This window comes from Miscanthus floridulus, chromosome 5 (assembly GCF_019320115.1).
Source record: "Miscanthus floridulus cultivar M001 chromosome 5, ASM1932011v1, whole genome shotgun sequence".
In the NCBI taxonomy this organism is placed as follows: Eukaryota; Viridiplantae; Streptophyta; class Magnoliopsida; order Poales; family Poaceae; genus Miscanthus; species Miscanthus floridulus.
In genome coordinates, this window is record NC_089584.1 from 3,599,077 (window position 1) to 3,616,828 (window position 17,752).

Sequence of the window (17,752 nt, forward strand, 5' to 3'; positions counted from 1 at the left end):
GCTTTTATTTGGAGCATCATGGCCACCACTTGGACTGAATCATCAGGTTTCCAATGTCTTTTTTTCCCTGATAGATGTCCCCGATAAGAGAAGAGCGAGGCTGTTTAGGCACTTGTATCTGCCGCTTCCCTTGAGATTGGTGATTTATCATTGGTGTTAGTGTTTATGATTTTGTGATCCACTTGTGTTTTGCGTCTTGCATCAGCATGTCTTTTCCACATGTGTTCACCACAGCATTTGGTCTGCGAAAGTATGCGAGCCTGCATGCCGGCCTTGGTTTTCCTGTGGTTTGAAAAGGGGCGTCCTTTCTTTTTCATTGGCACGCAAGCTAGTGACTGTTTTTTCACCCGTTGCAAGTTGCAAGATATGAAGAGAAATCAGCTAGAACGATCCCTAGTATTTTCTGAATACTGCTGCGAGACTGTATGCTTCCTGTCTGTAAGTGTTTAACTGTTAGTGATTGACCTAGCTAGTTGTTTCAGAACAATAGACTTGATATTTGGTATCTCTGTGTGAATCTTGGAGAAGTGCCAAACGCCAATCTCTAAAAACTGAGTAACAATAATGTCAGTCAAAGAGGGCTCTACTTGTACTATTGCTGGTATCATATGTGTTTATATTTCTTTCATATCTTTTGTGATATTCAGTATGCAGTTTTTCAATAAAATTGTTTAAAATGATATTTTTTTATTAATTAGTAATTATCATTATAATTTCAAGATTTGGGTTATTATTATTTACTTCGAATTGTCGCTATATAAATTATGTATACTTGTGTAGCATCGGCCTTATCTAGTTAGTCAGTATTCTTGCAACCTCGCTCGAGTTTTGTCCCAGGTGTGATGTTCTAATAATCCTTATGAGAGGCATATATATATTATATACTAATTTGAATTTAAATAATAGAAATATTATGCTCCCAAGAACCCCCATTGCTGTATGTTACACATGCTATATGCATGGGATCTATCCATCATATATGTTACAGAATAAGACACTGGGAGTTTCTGATAACAAGCATTGTTGCCAGCAAATTGGAGATCGACAAAAGGGTGCATTTTCACTGGAGCTTATATTTTGTGATGCTTATACTATTCCGGATGTAATTGACACCATTCTGTTTTAATTAAAATTTTGACCAGTCCAGCTTCTGAAACATGTAGTTCGATCAAACATCATAATAAGGAAATAAAAAGCAAAACCGTGAAGTGGATTTTTTTTTTGTTCTTCGTTCACCACATTTGCATCAACAAAATGTATTTTTGCATCAATTACAAGTAATTAAACCTACCGTTCAATTCACTTCGTTATAGCATGTGTGCTATGGTTATTAATTTGTTATTCCTGGGGACAGTTGTTAATTAAGCGCAATGTCTGAAAAAATCGTGGTAGGGGATTACTTGAATTAGTATATTTCTCGGACCAACAGGTTCCAAGTGTTCTCTCCAATTTTGGAATAAAATTAATGCCCATCATGTTGCCTGATTGAGGAATTAATCACACTAAGGCCATGTTTGGATACAAAGTATTTTTAGAGTTTTAGAAAAAAAAAACCATGGCTTTGTGAAATACTTTTGTTTTACAGTGGCCCTGTTCGGCTTACCCTATATTCGGTTTGTTCGGCTTATTTTTTCAGCCAGAACAGTGTTTTTCTCTCACAACAATTCAGTTAGAACAGTGTTTTCAGCCAGTTTCAACCAAGTTTCAGACCAGCGAACGGGGCTAGTGTCATGAAGTGTTTGGGTGCAACAAACTTTATGGTTTCGAATAACATGCATGGTATTGCTGACATTGTAGTTTTTTTAGAGTTTAAAAACTCCACTCTAGTCCTCTTTTTTCTAAACTATGGTTTTGCACATCCATTGTTCTAAAACTACAATTTTTGGATACTATAGTTAATACTACAACATCAAACAAGACATAAGATACTTCAAGAGAATTAACTAACTAATTCATTGTACGACGATGCAGACATGCATGAGTGTCTCTGTAGTAGTTTGATGTGCTTGCAGTTTGAAACAGAGAGCCGAGAGCGACATTTCAATGTACAAGCGACACTTATTAGTGTGTTCCATTTCTATAAAAAGGATAACAGTGAAGAACCTGCAGTTACATATGCAGCAGGTGAGCAGGGCCCGGAGCCTCATTTGGTGCTATTTGCAGCAGTTCCTGGCCGGACTATGTAAAGAACCTGAGAGCCATGGCAGCCGGTTCCCAGCACAGGCCCCGTTCGCTTAGAGGAATTTGGAGGAATCTAAATGAATTTGGATAAATCTAAAGGAATTTATGAGAGAAAAACACTTGCCAAGCATTCTTCTCACTCATGCTTTCTGCGTGCTTCAAATTAAGGAAACACACTCACAGTTCGCAGCCTGCGGCCATTCTTTTTCTTCTCACACACTCATTTCTGAACACCACCCCTTCTCCCCATGGATGGTTTCAGTGGCTGCCTGCAACTTGTCAACAATGACGAGAAGACTCTACACAATTAGACAAGACCCTCCGGGGAAGAGAGAGAAAGGGATGGCGTTTGTCAATGCAATGCACCAATTCCGCATGTGGAGGCCTGCACCAATTCCCAACTCATGTCTGCAACCTACAATCTTAAAACACCTTTAAACCCCATTGGATGCACCAGGTCTTGTTGAGTAAAGTTTTGAGGTGTCATATCAGATGTTACATGAGGTGTCGTATGGGGTATTTGGATACTAATAAAAAACAAATTACAGAATCCGTCAGTAAACCGCGAGACAAATTTATTAAGCCTAATTAATCTGTCATTAGCACATATGTTACTGTAGTGCCACGTTGTCAAATAGTGGATAAGTTAGGTTTAAAAAATTCGTCTCGCAAAGTAGTCGTAATCTATGCAATTAGTTATTTTTTTTCTATATTTAATCCTCTATACATAGGTTTAAATATTTGATGCGATAGGTCCTAAAAATTTTAGGAGGAAATTAAACGAGGCCTTAAAAAGTGGCTTCATGGGCGCCTCCAAATTCCGAGGTGCATGGGCTCCCTTTCCCGATGAAACAGTGCTGGAGTACCTTTTTCTTTATTAGGGTTTTGTACTTTGGTCCTTGGGTCAAGTGTTACTCATCTTGTTTTAGTCCGTGTTCAGTTCAAAAATAGTTAAAAGAAAGTGCTACAATATTCGTCACATCGAATCTTACGATACATGTATGGAGCATTAAATGTAGACGAAAAAAACTAATTGCACAGTTTGGTTGAAAATCGCGAGACGAACGTTTTGAGCCTAATTAGTCCATAATTGAACACTATTTGTCAAATAAAAACGAAAGTGCTACAATATCCAAATTTTAACTTTTCCTCCAACTAAACACAATGGCGCCTGAACATGAATAGATTTGGATGGCTTTGCAGTGGTGTGGCTTATTGTTTTTCTTTTTCTCTATAAAAAATAGAAATATTTCTTTGTTTCATGATTTTGTACCTTAGACTTATTTTCTGTACTGATGTATATAAATATAAATGTATATTAATTGACCAGTAGGGGCTGGGCAACCCCTCCTCGATCTCAATCTTTCAAATAAATATTCACGAAGAAGATTTTGGGTTCCTATTGAAACTATGTGATCTTAGGTCCTATTTGACAAGTCGGAACGGTTCTGATTCTTACCAGAATAGTTAGAACCAATGCCAAATTAAACGTGGTGAAACACGTTTCTAGCCAAAAACACCAGAACTAACTCTCAATATTTTGCCGAAGAGATTTAGCCATTTAGGTAAACCAAACACATACGGTAAGCATGATCACTGTCCCGTTGTGAGTCGAAAGGCATTGGGCTGATAAAATGGAGAATACACACTGCTGGGGCATCGAACCAAGAATTCTACTACCTGTACTTTGGACACATTTATGCAAAAAAAAAAATGCCTATTTTTTAACACATAACTGAAAAATAAGGTAAATTAGAGACACAATTTGTGGATTCGTCTACAAACCTAATTTAAGGAGGAATGGGAAGGTGCTAAAGGGCAAGCTAGGGCTTTTTCCCTGGTGTTATTATTTTATTAATAATAAAGATGTCCGGGCCATAGGGATGGAAATGGACCAAACACAACTTACCTTAGATGCAATCTAGTGGTTCAAGATCAATTTTACGGGCGACGGGCTAACCCATTTCACCTAAAGGCTATGGCTTCTCTGGCCCAGTTGGTAGCATGAGGCGACACAAAAATTTCTGCTATCATGGGTCATGAATACTATAAGCGCGAGAACATATCCTTGTCCCCATGCCCTTAGGTGCTCCCGTACTCCAATTAAAAAACCATCAAAAAGTGCTTGAAAATTTTACCCTAAAATATGAATGAATAGATGATGAAAACATCCATCTTCATGCAAAATTCTACAAGGGGAGAAAAAAAAGAAAATTAGGATGAAATTGATGCGGAATGCAGATCGAGGTAAAGAGTGCACCCGGCAATTCTATCATTGGTTTGTCTTTTTGTTTCTCCTAGTACACATTTTCCCTCATCCTCAATTTTTGCATGAAGGTTATTAGCAATGCATCAAATTAAATAAGTTCACAAGTAAACCATGATTTTAATTTTATCTATCGTCACTTTCGAAATATGGTATTCCTCGATCTACTTTCAAGCATAGACATGCTTACAAGTTATGACCAACCCTTTTATTTTTTAATTTTTTGGAAAAACAAAGAAGACAAACAAAATAAGAAAGTTGTTACCTGACAATTGAGAATCTTATCCATCTAGTAAATAGGTTTGAGTCCTATCGGTCCATTTTAGACTCTGAGGCCAGCTTCTCTCGCCCATTACCGACTACACATGGGTCAATCCGGTCCATTCTCATCCTGGTGGGCCGAGTAGGTTGGGAGGCTCCAATCTACTGGGCCGGATGGGTTATTTTGATCGGTGCCTCGGTGGGCTAAAAATCGGGACACATGCCAGCCCGCCCCGTTTCACCAGCGCGCTTGGAGATAAGGCACGGCACCGCACGTCCCCGCACCGCAGCATCAGCAACGCGCAAAGCCGTTCGAAACATGGGCGCCGGTGGCGAGCTGGACGCCTTCGACGCCGGCCGCTGCGCGGACGGGTACGCCCTGGGCCTCGCCGTGGGCCGTCGGTTCGCCGAGGTCATCAGGAGCAGGATGCGGCAGGACCTTGTGCTCCGGGAGCAGCTGCTGCCGTTCGCGTCGACGGCGGAGGCGCAGCCACTCCTCGCCGCGCTCCAGTCCGCCAACAGGGAGAGGTACCCGCGGTACTGGGACGAGCTGGTGGGCACCGCCGACGGCAGCGGGGTCCCTCTCCTCCACGTAAGTACAGCGACGCACGCCGCCGGTGTTCCTGGCTTCCTGCCGCTGACTGCGTCGTTCCCGTCTCTTGCTTCCGTCGGTCCGGCTCCGAGCAGGTCATCCTGGTCAACTTCAGGAAGGAGGTCCTGCCCTTCATCCCGAAGGACCCGAAGGAGGGAGGTGATCGCGCCCGGGAAGAGGAAGTGGAGGAGGAGGAGGCCGACGATGACTGTTCCGACGTCCTCATCGTCAGCGACTCCACGGCGATCGCCGCGCACAACGAGGACGGGAATGTCGCGCTGCTCGGCCACACGTACCTTGTGCGGGCCACGCTGCCGGATGGCTTGTCCTTCACCGCCTACACCTACGCCGGCGAGCTCCCGAGCTGCGCCTTCGGGTTCAACACCAATGGAGTGGTAAGCTCGCTGCATTCTGCATTTCTATTTCCACATCAATCAGATTCTATTCCATCCAAACTGAGGAGTTTGGAACACTCGCCCGTTTCTCAGGCCTTCACGCTCAACTCGGTTCCTCCGGTGAACGACGAGATCGTCGCGGGCGCCATTGCCCTGAACTTCGTGTCCCGGGACCTGCTAGAAGCGAAGAACCTCGAGGATGCAATGCACGTACGTAGCTAGCTAGACTGAACTCCATGTCACTAGCTCTTTTTTCAGCAGTAATAAAAGCCACAATTGATCGTGGTACAGAGGGTCTGTTCACCGTTCGTCTCAGTCGGCCACAACTACAACCTGATGGACATCAGAGGCCGGAGGATCGTCAACGTCGAGACCGCCTCCGGTAACCGGTTCGCCGTCCGCGAGGCCGGTGCCTTGCCGTTCTTCCACGCCAACATGTACCGGCATCTCCAAGTGAAGCAGGTACGGACATCGAAGCCATTGGATTGAATTGATTCGGCAGTTCGATGGCTGACGAACTGACGAGTGAACTGGCGTTGTGTTGAGAAGGTGCAGGACGAGAACTCCATGAGCAGGGAGAAGAGAGCTGCGCAGTGCCCAGTGGACTCCAAAGAGACGGCGCTTTCGCTGCTGGGAGATACAGCTGATGAGAAGTACCCAATCTACATGACAGGCGATTCTCAATCTGCTCAACCTTTTTTTTTTTCATGTGTTCTGATGAGCATTGGTTGTTGCATCATGAACTGATTTTTAACACCCTGGGAACTGCTTTTCAGGTCCGATATTGTACACTTTGTGCACTGTTTTGGTTGACCTCGACAAGGCGACCATGACCATATACAAAGGAAACCCGAAGAACGGAAATGCAGCTCATGTTCTTCAGATGTTGTGAAACTAGCAGAATATCTTAGTTTTATGTGAGGGCTCGATAACCACTCCCGATTCTTCATTATATTTATACCTGAAAGGTAGACAGGTTTTGGACACAAGTGTCATTGAAAGAACTGAGCAGAACTCCATTTTTCTGAACATTATACATTGCTACAGGTAGAAGGAATACTCTGAAATACAAAAGCTGAGTATCTCCGGTCACTGGCAACGCACGTTCAATCATCTTTTTTTGTGTACTAACAGGAAATGGGGGAAAGTGTACAAGACTGAAAGCCCAAAATAGTTCAATCAGGTTCATCATTGTTTCTGGAATGAACCTCAGCGCGATCATCTTTTGCATTTACAATGCTTAGATTCATATACATATACTTGTAAATAATGTAGGGGGAGATCCAGTAGCTTCATGGGATTCATAGTTTTCCACCTAGTTTCATCTTCCACCCAGTCTCTGACTTAGTGTTTCAACTACACGTCATGCTGATGATAAAAACACTGTTCTTGGATAAAAAGGCAGAATTCTCATCACCAGCAACAAATCACTCTATGCAAGCCTAGGACTTCCCATGCGAACAATGAAGTTCCTGTGGGCAATCATGTTTGATAACACATCAATGTACTATCATTACGATCAGCTAAGCTGATTTTTCATTGTCCGGACAAAAGATCAGTACTTCTTTGATGAATTATGGGAGCTGGAACTCTTTGTCAAGTCACTATCTCAACTATGGTAATCGCAGCAAAGGCCAAAAACAGGCTCCCTCCAATGTATGCTACAATCTGCACAGGGCAATGTTTTGTTTCAGTGCCATTATGTACACAGACTTTATGAAATGAATGGTCCACAGAATTTATCAAAGATTTCATTAGCAAGCCAATAGTTGTTGTTTTCTACACTAAGGGCATACCCAGTGCATGTTGTTTTCTACACTAAAGTATGTAATTGTTTAATGGATGGAAAAAAGGATTCCCTTTCTATTACACATTTAACTGCTTATGTAAACACTTGTGATGGATCCAACTGAAACACATTGAAAGCAAACTTATAAATTGGGTGTATTTTAGATTTTGCAGTGGTCAAACACTGTAAGATAGGAAATTTCAGTTTCCATGGTACAATTATTTCCTAATTTACCTTTTCAGACAGGAATGTTCCCAGCAAAGAGCCACCAAGAACTGCAATCTGTGGGGAAAAAGGTGTCAATCTCAGTTTGGCCTGGAAAACCAAAGACAGAAATATAAAAAATTGCGGCACAACACTGATTGGTACACAATGACAAATTTGCTCCTTGTACTCAATCCACGACAGAAATTCTTGTATGGCGAATACTCCAATGGAGCCAAGTAAGTGCAGAATCGCAAACTTCCTAATGCACAACAATTAGAGAAGACTCTTGCAAGAAACAAATACTGCGGCAAAAACAGACCAACGAACTAACAAATGGTTTAAGTGCTAAAGATTTGTCTGAACTCCATGGCAATATTATTATGCTCATTGCTCAAGTATGTTAGTCATGAGTGTTCCTGCGAACCAATGTTGTCTGGCTGCACTCGTATCCAGCAATGTACTATCATTACTTTTTTGACTTCAGTTATCTGGTTTCAAATCTCAACTCTCAACCTATTACTATGCTTATCTTACCAATGTTGCAATGGCATGACCAGCAAGTGATCCTGCAATGACACCCAGAGGGGATGAAGCTGCCGCAAGTGCTGCCAAGGTATTGGAAAGTAGTGTCAATATTGATTATGCTCATGGAAATCTGACCATTTATAGAGTAGAGTTAGGAAATGTACCAATTGTGGAGAAAAATGATTTATCACCCCATTCAGCGACAAAAACCAATACGAATGTGCTAGCGATAGTACCAGCAGCAGACATGACACCCAAACCATTTCCAGAAAATTTCGATACTGCTAACTCAGCCTACAATTGTTCAACACAATGTTATAGAGGAGAGAGAAGTATGTTCAAGCACAAGAAAAATTATTTTGTGAACCACAATAACTGTGCAAGTTACCAATCTATCATAAGGTATAGATTTTCTTTCTGTTCCTTTTTTTTTGAGAAAAAATTCTATTTTTTTCTCGTGGTCCAACTTACATACATATAATTTTTGCATAGTTTTGAGTTTTCCTTTTAAGGATATAATGTAGAAATCATGTTAAGTGTTACAGTACTCTTAGAAGGGTTTCATTATAAGCAGAAGATAGGCCAAGAAGGAATGGATTGGCCTATTTTGTATACTTTCGTATAAAACTTGGAATTGAAGATGAAAGTAGGGAGGCTGGAGAACTGAGCCTAGCTCTGTTGGCGGGATGTGTGCATGTACACTCCCAACACCAAAGTTCGTGTCATCTTCAACTCAGCAAACCATTAGCAAGCAAAAATTGAACAAAAAAGAACATGTTTAGAGACCATTATAATCAGTAGTGAAAACTGAATATACAGGCATGAAAGACATTTACTTAGATCAAGATTATGAATTAATACCTAGAATTGATGTATTAGTTAAACATGAAAACTAAAAATGATGTTCTTGGCGCAGCTTAAAGTCCTACCTCCTCTTGCTCCTCATTGATCTTTTCATCATCACCTGAGGCTGCATCAAGTAATGTAGTAATCCCATAATAAACCTGAATCCGTTAAAGTTGGCCATAAATAATAAAGTATGTCTTAACTTCACACAATAATTCAAGAGTAAAAGCCACACATTCTTTTAAAAAATCCATGCACTTTTTAATTTGTTTGTGTGTAATGAATATGCATAATCCTTACCAACAGACATGCCGCAGCAATGTCATCAACTGGAAAATCAGTACCACCAAAGGTGCACGCAACCAGACATTGGATAAATGAGAGCACCCAATAGAAACTCTACTTGCACAATTAAGATAATTACCCGAATGGGATGATGCCATCAACATAGTGGAATGCTCGACCAAGAACTACAGATATAACGGTCATTACCCTGATAATCACCAGAAAAAAGAATTCTATGTAATGCCAGATATACAGCACTTAAAGCCTGTGACAGTATTGAAGATGAGACATAGAATACAACAAGCATGAAAATACTTACGCAAGAGCTCCAAATGTGCCAAGAAAAATGACTGCTCCAGAACTTCTAGCCGCTAACAGTGCCTATCAAACACATGCAACTGCAGCATTTATCAATGACTCATTTTAGTATATATTACTGAAAATTTATTGTATGGTATAGATGCGAAGCAAAGCAATTTGCAAGAAACAAACATATTTTTGGAAATAGAAAATATTTCTTTCATGACATTTACAGCATTCACTAATACACAATCTCCCTTGAACACCCATATCTGCGCAGCCCATCTGTCTAGAGGGCCAAAAATCAATATATCCTATATAACTATAACCCAGTAAGTGCCATGAATACTAGCTTTTCTCTTCTCTTGCAAAGGCACGTCATCACTATTGTTTTAACCATTTGATCTTAAAATCTTAAACATTCATCTTATCTTGGCCGTCTGTTGTCCTCTGTCCTTACCACATCTGTGCCGCTTCAACTCCTTCGGTAGTTTCAGTTGCCATTGTGGATACATCAATTTAATCGGCTGCCCTTCGGCCCTTCATCTTCCACTTAATACTTCCGTAATACACCCTGAACCTATAATTGTCCTCCATAAGACCTCCTCACATCCAACAGAATACATCCCCTAGATTCTCCTGCTATCTCGTCCCAATGAATCTGAGAGGTCACCGATGTCATTCTTCATTCCTGAGGTAGCCTCTTGCTGTTCTGGCATGCAAGCAGAGGCCTTAATTGCTGTTCCATAGCCCATGCTTGGGGAGTTGGGGTGACAGCAGTCTGCACCATCGGCACAACATGCTTTTCTTTTTTTTGCTCCAGTTATACTACTATGTTTTGCTTCCGAGCCGACAACAACCCAGCGCGTCCTCCGACCGGCTTCCCCGAGTCGCATTTCGGGAGGCACCTCAGCACCTGCAGACACGACCCGCGCCAGGTGATCGGCGGCAGTCAGTCGAAAGCCGGGGGGGGTGGCGTACCGAGTGGCCCGGCCGCAGCAGTAGCCTTGCTCGGAATGGAGTTGAGGGGGAGGAGGAGAGTACGGTTGAGCAGGAGCAGGAGGAGGCCGCGGCGACGGAGGCCATGGCGCCGCGGCCGCGCTGGTGGTGGTTGCGGGGCGGGGCGGGAGTGAGCGGACGGACCTCCGCTTTCTCTCGGCCGTTGCGAGTGGATAGAGGAGCTCGAACGGAAGACTGGTGCTCCGCTTCCGCGAACGGGCCCGGATTCGTGTGACGTATTGGGCTGGCCTACTATTCTGGGTAAGCCCATTGTTATAGTTCTAGTTCGAAGTGTTTCTCTTCGGCCACGGCGTTCGTCTACCCAGTTCCTCGTCGGTTCGGAATCGGAACACGTACAGGATCCGGATCGGGATCGGAGGGGGTTGCATCGCAACCGTTCGGTCGTGCACCATTAGGCTTCTTCCCTCTTCGTCTCAACTAGCAGCAACGCGCTTTCATCTACTAGCGCAGCACGGCAACAGCAACTAGCCTTCAATAGTTCAATCCTTCGTCTACCAGCGTTTCCGGATAATTTAACTTTTTACCATTATAACGAATGCCACCTCTTCAGATAATACTCTTAAAATTATTTCTACATATTTATCATCAAGAGAGAGCATTTGATATATTCTTGTCATTTTCGCTGACATACACGCCAACTCGACCTGACAGCATAAACCGGCCACGAAAAATAACATTTTTGCCCATCATCTATTTCTTCTATCTCTATCCCTTCCCCTTCCCTCCATTTCTCTCCCTTCCCCTCTCCCTTCCCTCCTGAAGCGGCGACGCGGTGACGGGCGCGACGCAACAGCGCCTGTGCTTTCTACGGCCGGCCCCCCTCCCTTCCCCCCCCCCCCCCCCCGCGCGGGCGGACCCCCGTGGCACAGCGCGGCGCGGGTGGCGTGGGCACCGCGCGGCCAACTAGCCCCGGCGGCCGCGGCTGCCCCCCTCCGCGCGGCCTCCTGCGGCCGGCCGGCGTGGCTCCGCTCTCCCTCGGCCCGTCCGTGCTCCCGGCCACTCCGATGTTCCTCGAGTCGTCCCATCGTCGGTTTGGTTCCTCCCCCCCCCCCCCCCCCCCCTCTTCTTACCTCTCCCTGTGGGATCTGCCTCTCCCAGCGCTCATGGAAGCTCGCTCCCCTTCGCTATGGACGATGATATATATGCAGACGAGCTATTCGCCTCTAATAGACGAAACCCTACCTAGGTTCGTATTGATCAGTTTGGCTTCAACAGATTGGGTCTCTGTTGCTTTTGCCTCTTACTAATAGTTGATTTCTGCTCTCTGCCGACCATGGGGGAGGCACGCCAGGGATGGGGACGCACGGGCGGCAGAGCCTGCGTCCGCGGCAGAGCCCACGCGCGGCGGATCTCGTGCCTGCGTTCGCCATCAGAGCAGCGCTGCTAGCTGGGGTGGTGCGCAGACCTCGCGCTCGCCGGCTTCATCTGTTGTTGCTCGCGTCTGGGAGGGAGGAAGAGGTGGAGCTGAGAGGCGCATAGGCCGGGATGCATCTTTACCAAGCGATGAGGATGAGACGGATGAAGAAGAAATAGATGAGGCGTAATAAAGTCATTTCGCATCCCACAGACACGTTGGCTCTCCTACATGTCCTGCCACGTATGGAAAATGGCTTAAAGTTATGAATTCTTCTCTCTCGATAATAAATATATAAGAGCAATTTTAATAGTGCTGTCTGAAGAGGTGACATCCTTTCTAATGGTAAAAAGTTAAATATCGCCCGCGTTTCCGAGCCACATCGAGTCAGCGATCCATGGCCGTCGTCTCGGAGCTGGAGGAGGAGGAGCTGCCCGAGGAGAAGAGCAATGCGGCGGCGGTTCTTGCGTTTTCCCCTGTCCCCTGGCTGGCTGCCGTGGCGGAGCGGTACGAGCGCCGCGAGAAGCTTGGCGAAGGCATGTTCAGAGACGTGTACAAGGCCTGGGACCGCGTGCTGGAGCGCTTCGTCGCCGTGAAGCGGCTCTCGGGGAGCACCGACGACCGCTTCGTGGCGACCCCTCTCCCCGACTTCGAGTGGGAGGTCATGTCCCTCGCGGCGTGCCGCGGCCACCCTTCCGTCGTCCAGCTCCTGGCCGCGTATGCCGACTACAGCCGTGCCGACGGCGACTGCTTCGTCGTCACGGAGTACGCTGGGCCCATGAACCTGCGCCAGTACGTCCGGCGCCTTAACGGCCAGCCGTTCGACGAGGACGAAGTGCGCGACGTCATGGAGCAGCTCCTCGCCGGCACGAGGCATGCGCACATGGCGGGCGTCCTGCACAGGGACATCGTCCCGGAGAACGTGATCGTCGACATGGACGCCGCGAGCGGCAGGATGGTGTACAAGATATGTGGCTTCGGCATGTCGAAGCCGGCGGCGCAGGCGGACAGGGACGACTCCGGGGCCCGGGCCGCTGGCGTCCGCCAGCCCGTACCGCGCACCGGAGCTTTTCCTGGGATTCAAGGACTATGACGGCCGGGTCGACACGTGGTCGCTCGGCTGCATCATGGCCGAGCTCGTCGCCGGTAACGGCGTGCCTTTCTTCGACGCGCCGGACGGCGAGGTCTTCAAAAGGATGCTGCAAAGGGTTGGCACAGAGGGCATCATCGAGTGGCAGGGGCTGGAGCGCGTGGTGCCGGCCGAAAAGGTGGCCTTCCTTCGAAAGATGGTCAACGAGGAGGGCGGTCACCTGCAGCTGCCGGAGGTTCTGTCTCCGGCTGGGTTCAAGGTTTTGGAAGGACTGAGGCCCTGAGGGGGTTGCATCGCAACCGTTCGGTCGATGCACCATTAGGCTTCTTCCCTCTTCGTCTCAACTAGCAGCAACGCGCCTTCATCTACTAGCGCAGCACGGCAACAGCAACTAGCCTTCAATAGTTCAATCCTTCGTCTACCAGCGTTTCTGGATATTTAACTTTTTACCATTATAATGAATGCCACCTCTTCAGATAATATTTTTAAAATTATTTCTACATATTTATCATCAAGAGAGAGCATTTGATATATTCTTGTCATTTTCGCTGACATGGCACGCCAACTCGACCTGACAGCATAAACCGGCCACGAAAAATAGCATTTTTGCCCATCATCTATTTCTTATATCTCTATCCCTTCCTCGCTCGAGCTCCCTCTCTCTGCCTTCCCTCCATTTCTCTCCCTTCCCCTCTCCCTTCCCTCCTGAAGCGGCGACGCGATGACGGGCGCGACGCGACGGCGCCTGCGCTTGCTACGGCCGGCCCCCCTCCCTTCCTCCCACCCCCCGCGCGGGCGGACCCCCGTGGCACGGCGTGCGTGCTGCACGGCACGGCACGGGTGGCGTGGGCACCGCGCGGCCAGCCAGCCCCCGCGGCCGCGGCTGCCCCCCTCCGTGCGACCTCCTGCGGCCGGGCGGCGTGGCTCCGCTCTCCCTCGGCCCGTCCGTGCTCCCGGCCACTCCGATGTTCCTCGGGTCGTCCCCTCGTCGGTTTGGTTCCTCCCCCCCCCCCCTCTCTTCTTACCTCTCCCTGTGGGATCTGCCTCTCCCAGCGCTCACGGAGGCTCGCTCCCCTTCGCTATGGACAATGATCTATATGCAGACGAGCTATTCGCCTCTAATAGACGAAACCCTACCTAGGTTCGTATTGATTAGTTTGGCTTCAACAGATTGGGTCTCTGTTGCTTTTGCCTCTTACTAATAGTTGATTTCTGCTCTCTGCTGACAAACCATTCTCCTGCTAGAAGGGGAGGAGCCGGACCTCGCGCGCGCCGCTGGGGATGAGGGAGCAGTGACCGGAAGGGGAGGAGCTGGACCTTGCGTGGCCGACCATGGGGGAGGCACGCCAGGGATGGGGACGCACAGGCGGTAGAGCCTGTGTCCGTGGCAGAGCCCATGCGCGGCGGATCTCGTGCCTGCGTTCACCGTCGGAGCAGCGCTGCTAGCTGGGGTGGTGCGCAGACCTCGCGCTCGCCGGCTTCATCTGCTGCTGCTCGCGTCTGGGAGGGAGGAGGAGGTGGAGCTGAGAGGCGCGTAGGCCGGGATGCATCTTTACTGAGCGATGAGGATGAGACGGACGAAGAAGAAATAGATGTGGGGTAATAAAGTCATTTCGCATCCCACGGACATGCTGGCTCCCCTACATGACCTGTCACGTATGGAAAAATGGCTTAAAGTTATGAATTCTTCTCTCTCGATGATAAATATATCAGAGCAATTTTTATAGTGCTGTCTGAAGAGGTGACATCTGTTCTGATGCTAAAAAGTTAAATATCGTCCGCGTTTCCGAGCCACATCGAGTCAGCGATCCATGGCCGCCGTCTCGGAGCTGGAGGAGGAGCTGCCCGAGGAGAAGAGCAATGCGGCGGCGGTTCTTGCGTTTTCCCCTGTCCCCTGGCTGGCTGCCGTGGCGGAGCGGTACGAGCGCCGCGAGAAGCTTGGCGAAGGCATGTTCAGAGACGTGTACAAGGCCTGGGACCGCGTGCTGGAGCGCTTCGTCGCCGTGAAGCGGCTCTCGGGGAGCACCGACGACCGCTTCGTGGCGACCCCTCTCCCCGACTTCGAGTGGGAGGTCATGTCCCTCGCGGCGTGCCGCGGCCACCCTTCCGTCGTCCAGCTCCTGGCCGCGTATGCCGACTACAGCCGTGCCGACGGCGACTGCTTCGTCGTCACGGAGTACGCTGGGCCCATGAACCTGCGCCAGTACGTCCGGCGCCTTAACGGCCAGCCGTTCGACGAGGACGAAGTGCGCGACGTCATGGAGCAGCTCCTCGCCGGCACGAGGCATGCGTCCTGCACAGGGACATCGTCCCGGAGAACGTGATCGTCGACATGGACGCCGCGAGCGGCAGGATGGTGTACAAGATATGTGGCTTCGGCATGTCGAAGCCGGCGGCGCAGGCGGACAGGGACGACTCCGGGGCCCGGGCCGCTGGCGTCCGCCAGCCCGTACCGCGCGCCGGACCTTTTCCTGGGATCCAAGGACTATGACGGCCGGGTCGACACGTGGTCGCTCGGCTGCATCATGGCCGAGCTCGTCGCCGGTAACGGCGTGCCTTTCTTCGGCGCGCCGGACGGCGAGGTCTTCAAAAAGATGCTGCAAAGGGTTGGCACAGAGGGCATCATCGAGTGGCAGGGGCTGGAGCGCGTGGTGCCGGCCGAAAAGGTGGCCTTCCTTCGAAAGATGGTCAGCGAGGAGGGCGGTCACCTGCAGCTGCCGGAGGTTCTGTCTCCGGCTGGGTTCAAGGTTTTGGAAGGACTGCTGGATAGCAACCCAGACCGCAGACTCTCAGCAGCGGCCGCGCTTCGCAAGCAATGGTTCCGGCGCGGTTGCTTGTTCGGTGCCTGGTGCTTCATGCCTCGTGGCGACGTTGCCCCTTAATTGCTCGCATAAGCATCTGCGTGCCGCGTAGTAGAGTAGTATTTAGTTATGAACTCGATATCCGTTTGTTCTTATAGTTCTTTTTTATGCTATATATTTCTTTCCTTTTTCAGTTTTTGCAACGCAAATGTAGCATTGAGTGAGGGTGAGGGATGTCAGTCCTGGATCATGACGGCATCCACTGTAAATATGTAGCACGCTGCACATTAATTCGGTAGAATTAATAATACGAATTAATTCATATGAGTTTGTAGTTGATGTACTGGTTGCACTTTGCCCCGTTCGCTGGTCTGAAACTTGGCTGAAAAACACTGTTCCGGCTGAATTGTTGTGAGAGAGAAATACTATTGGCTGGTTTGATAAACAGTGCAATGGGAGGGGAACCAGCCGGCTGAACTTTTCAGTTCAGACCAGCGAACTGACCCTGATGTAGACCTTAAATAGTGTTTTTTTTGAAAAAAAATATATGGATAGTCAGGCACATTGATCAATCATATAAAATAACAAATCACTATTAATGAGATAATAGGACCGTTGCCATGCTGTCCAATCCACTGCCTTTAGCTCTCTAGTCACCACTGCTACAGTTGCCACCTCCCTACTCTCCACTTTACGAATGTTCCCATCCTGGTATCATACTCTCATTTGTATTTCCCCCTGAAAAGTTTGCGTGAAGTAGTTTGGTTCTGATTAAGGTTGCTGAGTTGAGCAGCTGGTCTCACCAAAGAATCGGCATCTCACAATGAGGAATGTGAGCGTGTGCAAAATTGTTCTTGGGGAATTATTTCTATATATATGATGTATAATGGTTAGGGACAGCATGTCTAAGGGGCGATTTGTGGGCTTCTGGATGCAGTGAGGTTGCCCAGGCATTGCTTGTCCTACATCTTTCTGCAAAACAATTGGAAGATCATATTCCTATCGGGGTCGGAAGCATTATTCCTCCAGCATCTATTGTCCATTACAAGCATGTTCTCTGAGATCAGAATTCGGAAACAATGAGGCAAGCAGAGTATGAGAAAAGTGAAGGTTTTCACCAGGACCAAAATCGTTGCTGTACTGACACTCACAACAGGGGTGGGGCTGTGGGGGTGTGGAGGCTCAGCTCAACCCAACTTCCGTATCAAATATGTGGTTCGTGTTACAGGTGATTATTCGATGTGACCTTTGTTTTTCTTCTTATTAAGCTTCAGCATTTTGGACCAGCCAACATGTGGGCATGTGGCTTTCATTTTTTTAAGCTGACTAGGTTTCGTCTAGGATGCAAAATCCTTTTACGTTCAAGTTTGATACTAGCATTTATGTAGTGGATTGATGTAGACTTCTTGCTGCTAGTGCTATGCGTTTGGAACCATTTCCTGAAATTTATATACTCATGTGAATGTTCTATTAGAATATGAAATCTGCGTGTGGATAATATGAAAATAATAGGTGTTGATTCTTCTGATTATCACTACAAAAAAAACTATTTATTTCAAAATTGTGTACTTTGGTTTATCTTGGGCTCTTGGCTATTAAATAGCGGGAACACTATGTGTCAAATATTTCGAATCCATGTTCATAATGTTAACAAATTTATATGTTTGGTATTGATTCTTGTGTCCATCATGCTTCTTCTTATCCTTCTTTTTTTTCCCCAAACATCTTCTATGTGTTTGTGGATATTTGTACCGATACTGATAGCTACGGGTTCAAACTGGTCCCGCATTTGGTCTCTTGTGTTTGTCGTGTTTTTACATTGGCACCGGGGAGGGGATCA

At 47.3% G+C, this 17,752-nt stretch overlaps 4 protein-coding genes across 6 annotated transcripts; 3 read left to right on the top strand and 1 right to left on the bottom strand.

Moving 5' to 3' along the window:
- Positions 1–5,009: 5,009 nt before the first annotated feature.
- Positions 5,010–7,293, top strand: LOC136449384 (uncharacterized). 3 transcript variants are annotated; one of them, XR_010758022.1, is made up of 7 exons: positions 5,010–5,300; positions 5,396–5,695; positions 5,789–5,905; positions 5,987–6,157; positions 6,245–6,368; positions 6,472–6,663; positions 6,743–7,293. XR_010758022.1 is itself a non-coding variant. In XM_066449399.1 (6 exons), the coding sequence occupies exons 1-6, from the start codon at positions 5,028–5,030 to the stop codon at positions 6,585–6,587; spliced, it is 1,101 nt and encodes a 366-aa protein (XP_066305496.1). In that variant the 5' UTR covers positions 5,010–5,027; the 3' UTR covers positions 6,588–7,292. The 3 variants fall into 3 exon arrangements, 2 of the variants coding, with proteins under 2 accessions (XP_066305496.1, XP_066305498.1); XM_066449399.1 differs by having other exon boundaries at positions 6,472–7,292; XM_066449401.1 differs by lacking the exon at positions 6,743–7,293 and having other exon boundaries at positions 6,251–6,368; positions 6,472–6,703.
- Positions 6,846–10,872, bottom strand: LOC136449385 (GDT1-like protein 1, chloroplastic). The gene is given in 8 exon segments (XM_066449402.1): positions 6,846–7,363; positions 7,719–7,766; positions 8,226–8,296; positions 8,381–8,510; positions 9,146–9,220; positions 9,363–9,555; positions 9,667–9,728; positions 10,629–10,872. Coding segments are annotated over 8 exon segments (756 nt in total). The 5' UTR covers positions 10,734–10,872; the 3' UTR covers positions 6,846–7,291.
- A 1,546-nt stretch (positions 10,873–12,418) lies between these two features.
- Positions 12,419–13,114, top strand: LOC136454140 (putative cyclin-dependent kinase F-2). The gene has a single exon (XM_066454678.1). The coding sequence runs from the start codon at positions 12,419–12,421 to the stop codon at positions 13,112–13,114; it is 696 nt and encodes a 231-aa protein (XP_066310775.1).
- Positions 13,115–14,922: 1,808 nt separating this feature from the next.
- LOC136454141 (putative cyclin-dependent kinase F-2) lies at positions 14,923–15,993 on the top strand. Its single transcript, XM_066454679.1, has 2 exons — positions 14,923–15,395; positions 15,501–15,993. The coding sequence occupies exons 1-2, from the start codon at positions 14,923–14,925 to the stop codon at positions 15,991–15,993; spliced, it is 966 nt and encodes a 321-aa protein (XP_066310776.1).
- The last annotated feature ends 1,759 nt before the right edge of the window (positions 15,994–17,752 follow it).